Source organism: Ranitomeya variabilis, chromosome 3, assembly GCF_051348905.1.
Source record: "Ranitomeya variabilis isolate aRanVar5 chromosome 3, aRanVar5.hap1, whole genome shotgun sequence".
Taxonomy (NCBI): domain Eukaryota; kingdom Metazoa; phylum Chordata; class Amphibia; order Anura; family Dendrobatidae; genus Ranitomeya; species Ranitomeya variabilis.
Window position 1 is genome coordinate 766,671,197 of NC_135234.1, and position 8,074 is coordinate 766,679,270.

Genomic DNA, 8,074 nt, shown 5'->3' on the forward strand with positions numbered 1-8,074 from the left:
CTTGTGGCAGAGGGTGTTGTGGGAGAAGATTCGGTAGGGTCCCTGTCAGGGGTGGGATCCTGACAGAGGCCTGGCAAACAGAGAGAAAGCTACGGGACCGCACCTGCACTTCATAGCGGCGGTGCCCTAAGAAAGGATAAGAAGCGAGATTTATTGTGCTGAGTGAGAAACGAGATCAACGCAACAGGGAGAAATACCAGTAGGAGTCGTGCTGTTAGACCGAGGCAACATCCTACTGAGGCGTAACTAATCGGTGGCCAGAACGCCGAGGAAGTACAGAGCTCTAAGCATTACTTCAAACCAACGGCAGGACAGAGAGCTATAGGTTGGCTGTCTCACCTACATCACCTACGCAGACATAGGGGGCAACTTGTGGAGAGGGGCGACTCTAGGGTCCCGGAAGAGCTCCGAGCCTTCCCGTCATATGGGTGCGTCCTACCATAAGATCTGGGGGATGAGATTAAGAAGAACATCAGAATCGAGTTGTTGTGAGGGAAGACGAGAAACAGACACAACAGTTGTGGGGTACTATCCCGTAAGCACAGCAGGGGAGGACCACAACACACAAGCGCTAGAAGGAAGGCACAGATTTCCACCTGCAAAGGGAACTCTGGAGGTGCCATCGGACCGGCCGGACTTGCGCAGCCCGGTTAACCGTATTCCGGACTGAGGATCCAGAAGCCTTCAGTAAAGAGGTAAAGAGACTGCAACCTGGTGTCCTCGTTATTTACTGCACCGCACCACTACCATCACTACCACCATCCAGTCCCCTTTCCTTGGGTGCCCCTCGGCAGGGTCACGGACCGGGTCTAGCCACCGTGACAACCCCAGAGCAGAGACTCAGAGGCCCGGTACTGGGTACCCCTCGGCCCTGCGGCAGTGGGGGCGCTGCATGTGTATATACTTCATGCTGCCACTATTTGCTACTTTTGTGCTGCCTGCACCAAAACACAACTAGCTCTATCCCTTCTCCGTATCTTCATACTGGTCATAAAACGCTTCCCTTGCTAGAATCCTCCATTACGTTGGTCTGCATTCCTGCCATCAATTCTGGATTTGGCCCTTTTTTTATTGTATAAAGTTTGCAATCCTGATGTTGCAGAATCGACTTTGCCCCAATGGTTAATTGTGACTGCAGTTTAGGCATTCTGCATTGTCATAGCCCCATAGATCGGTGTATTCCCAGCAATACTAGGTAACATCTGCTTGTGCTTTGCTTTTGCTTTCTGCTAAATTAATGCAACCTGCCATTTCTGTGCCGCTATCTCCGGAGACTCATTGATTGCCTAAATATGAAAATATTAAAAAGATGATAAACTCTATTGGGAGCGTCGACCGACAATTATAAATATGTGCACCTGGCAGAAGCTTCAAAGAAGACATGTCAAATACATCCGGGGTCTATTCAGCCATGCTGAATACGCAGCGGTGAGTATCCATCGCCTTGTATGTAGATAGGTAAAAGATGGTAAAAGGTAGTGACTCTACCTCCTCCTTTCTGGCTTTGTATTTCTTTAGCAATTTCCTAGAGTAATGGTCTCCAAACTGCGGCCTTCCAGTTTTGGTGTAGGTGCAACTATCAGTGTGTGGTTCTCATTACCTGTTGTTAGTTATAGTTTCACTGCAGCTGGAAAACCACAATTTGGACCTCAGTATCGTAAATATATGGCCACCATAAGGATTGACTAGAATGGACCATCTCCATTATGTCTATGACCATCTCCCAAAGCAAAGTCAGAAGGCACAGTGGTCAAATAATCTTCTGGATCCACTTAGTCCCAGCATAGGTCAGGAGTTCATGTAAAAATCCTTCCAAGGTCTATGATGTGCTTACATTAGGTCATACAGGTCTCTCAGAGAGGTCCCCTATTCAGTGACACCCATTACATGTCAGAAAGAACAGCTGCCATGGCAAACGGGAGTCATCTGTCCTAAGAGAGGAAATGTCTGGCTGTCTGCAGCTTCTCCAGGCAAAATTAGCTGTTTGTGGTGCTGAGAGATGAGCTCACAGCAAACCACCCATTAACATGTCATCTCATATTATGGCTCCGTAGAACTTCTGAGCTATATGAAACTGTAATCTGACAACCATAACAAATTATATGGATGGTTTTACCATTGGATTTCATAAGAACATGCTCCAATTAATGAGAAGTCTGTGATTTACACACACCTATGTATTCTACACCTCTGAGAGCTCAGCACTGTCATCTTCTTGTTTCCTTTAAGTGTGAGATCCCAGAAAAGAATTGTTGTCATCCAGTTTTCGATGGTGAATTTCACATCAATCTCTGGGAATGGTACGTTGATGTCCACTTATATCAGAAGGGTTGATGCCGTCACCCGATCTGCTCTTGCTGTTTTCACTTTCCTAATGTTCACCTTCTTCCTATACATCATCTCCGGTCTTCTGAAAGTCTTCTTCTCCAATCCTCAAATCTGGGAGAAGTCTCGTTACATCCTCTTTGTCCACATGCTCATCAATGATACATTGTATCTCGCCTTGGGAGATTTCTTTTTAGTGACTGCCATGTATTCTGTACACTTCCCCGTGTCGGTTTGTTTCATGCTTCACACCTTGGCCACTTGCTGCTTTCGAGTGACCCCATACAACCTGGCCGTCATGTCTCTAGAACGTTTCATAGCCATTTGTTTCCCATTAAGACACCTACATTTTTGCACGGCAAAAAGAACTCGATATGTCATTCTGGTGATTTGGCTCATAGGAGTCTGTCCGAGTATTGCCGACTGCACTGTCATAATCTACACAATTAAAGGAAGTTTTTTTTCCTTACACGGGTTTTGTGGTCGATCAATGTTGTTTGTAAGGGCTCATTTCCACTGGCGAGGAAAACGGACGAGTGCAATCCGATAAAAAATCGGATTGCACTCGGACCAATGTTATTCAATAGGTGTCTTTTCATTTGCGATTTTTTTCTCAGCCGAAATCGGACTGAGAAAAAAATCGCAGCATGCTGCGTATTGCTGCGATTCTCGGACGAGACTCGCCAATGCAAGTCAATGGGTGCGAGAAAAAAATCGCACAGCACTCGCACCATGCGAGTACTGTCCGATTTTTACGCACCGGAGTCCTTTGAAAAGCCGGTAATTCAGCGCGGTGTACAGTAAAATCACACTGACAGGTTAGAATAGACTAGATATATACACATAGAATGTGTATATATACATATATACACTCACCGGCCACTTTATTAGGTACACCATGCTAGTAACGGGTTGGACCCCTTTTGCCTTCAGAACTGCCTCAATTCTTCGTGGCATAGATTCAACAAGGTGCTGGAAGCATTCCTCAGAGATTTTGGCCCATATTGACATGATGGCATCACACAGTTGCCGCAGATTTGTCGGCTGCACATCCCAAAGATGCTCCATACAAGGCAGGATGGATCCATGCTTTCATGTTGTTTACGCCAAATTCTGACCCTACCATCCGAATGTCGCAGCAGAAATCGAGACTCATCAGACCAAGCAACGTTTTTCCAATCTTCTACTGTCAATTTCGATGAGCTTGTGCAAATTGTAGCCTCAGTTTCCTGTTCTTAGCTGAAAGGAGTGGTACCCGGTGTGGTCTTCTGCTGCTGTAGCCCATCTGCCTCAAAGTTCGACGCACTGTGCATTCAGAGATGCTCTTAGGCCTACCTTGGTTGTAACGGGTGGCGATTTGAGTCACTGTTGCCTTTCTATCAGCTCGAACCAGTCTGCCCATTCTCCTCTGACCTCTGGCATCAACAAGGCATTTCCGCCCACAGAGCTGCCGCTCACTGGATTTTTTTTCTTTTTCGGGCCATTCTCTGTAAACCCTAGAGATGGTTGTGCGTGAAAATCCCAGTAGATCAGCAGCTTCTGAAATACTCAGACCAGCCCTTCTGGCACCAACAACCATGCCACGTTCAAAGGCACTCAAATCACCTTTCTTCCCCATACTGATGCTCGGTTTGAACTGCAGGAGATTGTCTTGACCATGTCTACATGCCTAAATGCACTGAGTTGCCGCCATGTGATTGGCTGATTAGAAATTAAGTGTTAACAAGAAGTTGGACAGGTGTACCTAATAAAGTGGCCAGTGAGTGTATATGTCAGTGAGACACCTATATATGTATATTTATATTTAATGCAGCGCAAGATAGCATAAAAGCCGCTAATTCAATTGCCGGCTTTTCATTTCTCCTTCCCAAACCCGACATGATATGAGACATGGTTTACATACAGTAAACCATGTTATATCCCCCTTTTTTTTGCATATTCCACACTACTAATGTTAGTAGTGTGTATGTGCAAAATTTGGCTGCTGTAGCTGCTAAAATAAAGGGTTAAATGGCGGAAAAAATTGGCGTGGGCTCCCGCGCAATTTTCTCCGCCAGAGTGGTAAAGCCAGTGACTAAGGGCAGATATTAATAGCCAGGAGAGGGTCCATGGTTATTGCCCCCCCCCCCGTGGCTACAAACATCTGCCCCCAGCCACCCCGGAAAAGGCACATCTGGAAGATGCGCCTATTCTGGCACTTGGCCACTCTCTTCCCACTCCCGTGTAGCGGTGGGATATGGGGTAATGAAGGGTTAATGCCACCTTGCTATTGTAAGGTGACATTAAGCCAGATTAATAATGGAGAGGCGTCAGTTATGTCACCTATCCATTATTAATCCAATTGTATGAAAGGGTTAAAAAACACACACACACGTTATTAAAAAGTATTTTAATGAAATAAACACACAGGTTGTTTTAATATTTTATTGCTCTCTCAATCCATTTGAAAACCCTCGCTTGGCAAAATAATAAACGCACAAGATACATACCCTCAGATGAACCGTGAAGTCCCACGAGGTAATCCATCTGAAGGGGTTAACTCATTTTACAGGCAGGAGCTGCGCTAAAGCACTGCTCGTGCCTGTAAACCCCCGGGTAATGAAAGGAAAGCTGAGTAATCTGTACTTACATTGAGTCGCGGTGAGGCGCCCTCTGGTGGATGAACTCATATGAACTCGAGCGTGGGAACTTTTCCAAGGCTGCAGTTCATGAGAACATCCACCAGAGGGCGCCTCACCGCAACTCAATGTAAGTACAGATCACTCAGATTTCCTTCATTCCCCGGGGATTACAGACACGAGCGAGTGCTTTAGCACAGCTCCTGCCTGTAAAATAATTAACCCCTTCAGATGGATTACCTCGTTGGACGTGACAGTTCACCAGAGGGTATGTATCTTGTGCGTTTATTATTTTGCCAAGCGAGGGTTTTCAAATGGATTGAGAGAGCAATAAAATAACAACCGGTGTGTTTATTTCATTAAAATAATTTTTAATAATGTGTGTGTTTTTTAACCCTTTCCTACAATTGGATTAATAATGAATAGGTGACATAATTGACGCCTCTCCATTATTAATCTGGCTTAATGTCACCTTACAATAGCAAGGTGGCATTAACCCTTCATTACCCCATAGCCCACCGCTACAGGGAGTGGGAAGAGAGTGGCCAAGTGCCAGAATAGGCGCATCTTCCAGATGTGCCTTTTCTGGGGTGGCTGGGGGCAGATGTTTGTAGCCAGGGGGGCCAATAACCATGGACCCTCTCCTGGCTATTAATATCTGCCCTCAGTCACTGGCTTTACTACTCTGGCGGAGAAAATTGCGCGGGAGCCCACGCCAATTTTTTCCGCGATTTAACCCTTAAATTTAATAGCTACAGCGCCGAAATTTTGCTCATACACACTACTAACATTAGTAGTATGGATTATGCAAAAAAAGGGGGATTTGAGATGGTTTAACCATGTCTCATATCCTGTCGGGTATGGGAAGGAGAAATGAAAAGCCGGCAATTGAATTAGAGGCTTTAATGCTCTCTAGCGCTGCATTAAATATAAATATACATATATAGGTGTCTCACTGACATATATATATATGTATATATACCTATTCTATGTGTATATATCTACTCTATTCTAACCTGTCAGTGTGATTTTACTGTACACAGCACTGATTTGCCGGCTTTTCAAAGGACTCCGGTGCGTAAAAATCGGACAGTAATACGGATGTCATACGGATGATGCGATTAAAAACCGCATTGCACTCTCATGACACTCGCATGACAATCGCATGACAATCGCATACGTTACATCCGTTTTTTCGGTCCAGATTACGGACCGATTTGTATCTCGCATGTGGAAATGAGCCCTCAGAATGTAATCATGTCCTTCATCAATATCCTCAGCTTCGCCGCAGTCGCTTTGATCATTGCATTTACTTACATTGAAGTTATGCTGGTTGCCAGGAAGATCGGTTCTGGTGGGTCATCTGCCCATAAAGCTGGTAAAACGGTGATGCTCCACGCCTTCCAGCTCATATTATGTATGGTCTCCTTCATCTCCATCATCACCGAGGTCCTCTTAATAAATTACGTCTCCTACCTACTCATCACAAACTATATAATACTCACGTGTTTGCCCAGACTCCTCAGTCCGGTCATCTATGGTCTAAGAGATGAAGTTTTTCGTAAATATATAAAGAAAATGAATTTAATAAAATGTTGATTTTATTGGAAAAGTAAAACTTGTGTTTGTCGTCTGTTGGTAAGGTTTTTTCAAAAGTATATATATATATATATATATATATATATATATATATATATATATACAGTATATATATGTATTAATGAAGGAAGCTGGAAGAATAATGAAGCAAAATAAGATTTTATCCAGTGATGGAGGATATCAGGGTGCAAGGAGATGCTCACCTGGAGAAACACAATGACAGCAATGGCTCAAAATATCATCTGCTGCAAGCCCACTAGTGGAGTCCAAGATAAAGTAATACAGCAGTAAGCGGGTTAACTGCAAAGCTGATGAATATCAATTGAAGATTCCAGGCGACCGTTCAACAACACGTTTCCAAGTCATTCGACCTCGTCAGGTATTTGTGGTTCGTGCTGATAAAGAAGTCGGACGAGTTCAAAACGCATTGATCGGTCGCCTGGAATCTTCAGTTGGTATTTATCAGCAGTTAACCCACTTTCTCCTGTATTGCTTTTGCTAAATATTATAGTTGTGTAATCCATTCACCTGCGCCTCTAGGCCATCCACAACACAGGATGTAAGATCCAAAAAAGCAAGATCCAGCACATAAGAAAATGTTTCATGTTAAAAATCTATTGAAAACGTATTATAAAACTTTTGGTTCCATATGCGTTCCCATCCAACAGAACCATAGGTCCCAGGAAAAGCATTACCGATTGATGCGTTTTGAACTCCAATGGTTCTTTATTATAACCTAGTAGAACATCAAACTAAGTGAAACTTAAAGTCATTTTGATTGGTATTTTATAAATCAGTAGTACACATGAAATTAAGCAATGTTGTAATCTATTTTACCAGAAAATTCTGCTGATTTCTTCTACTAGACTGATATTTCCCTCTCATTTATGGATTCAGTGAAAACAAACTTTCCAATTGAGATAGAAGATGACAGTTGGTGCTTTTAAAATTGTTTGGGAAGTGGGAGGAGCTAGTGGAACACAGAAACATTCTGCTGCGAGTTTTCCTGAAACAACCGATACAAACACTTCTCAATAGAACTTTATGAGCACCAACAGTCATCTCTTATCTCAGTAATGGGAAAATCTGCATTCACTGAAGACACACCTTACCCTAGAATTAAGAATTTTGAGAATGTATGTTCAGTTCAGGGGACAAAAGAAGCAGATTTTTCTGATAAGATATGTTTCAAAGTTTATTATTTTCACATGTACTATTGATTTAAAGGGAACCTGTCACCTGAATTTGGCGGGTCCTTTTTTGGGTCATATGGGCGGTGTTTTCGGGTCTTTTATTAACCCCTTTTTTCCCACTGGTCGCGAAATTGATTTGATGTTGATTCGCATGCACCGGCGTACTATGTCCCGGAAGTATTTCGCTGTGTTCCGGGACATAGTGCGCCGGCGCATGCGCACTAATGGTTTTCGGCTTTGCCCGCAGTTGGGCAAAGCATACTGCGTGTGCACAAGGCAAGATTGCTTTGCGCACGCGTTAACTAGGGAGGAAAACGAATCAACGTCAAGTCAATTTCG

The 8,074-nt window shown here is 43.8% G+C and overlaps 1 protein-coding gene across 1 annotated transcript; it reads left to right on the forward strand.

The window, feature by feature from the left end:
- Positions 1-2,269: 2,269 nt before the first annotated feature.
- On the forward strand, positions 2,270-6,542 carry LOC143817809 (odorant receptor 131-2-like). The gene is made up of 2 exons (XM_077299274.1): positions 2,270-2,824; positions 6,192-6,542. Exons 1-2 carry the CDS (start codon positions 2,270-2,272, stop codon positions 6,540-6,542), a joined length of 906 nt encoding a protein of 301 aa, XP_077155389.1.
- The last annotated feature ends 1,532 nt before the right edge of the window (positions 6,543-8,074 follow it).

Excerpts from the sequence above, each read along its gene's own strand:
- LOC143817809 (XM_077299274.1), top strand. The coding sequence starts at position 2,270 with ATGGTGAATTTCACATCAATCTCTGGGAATGGTACGTTGATGTCCACT. Across the intron at positions 2,825-6,191 it reads GTGGTCGATCAATGTTGTTT|AATGTAATCATGTCCTTCAT; the intron begins GTAAGGGCTCAT and ends ATGAGCCCTCAG.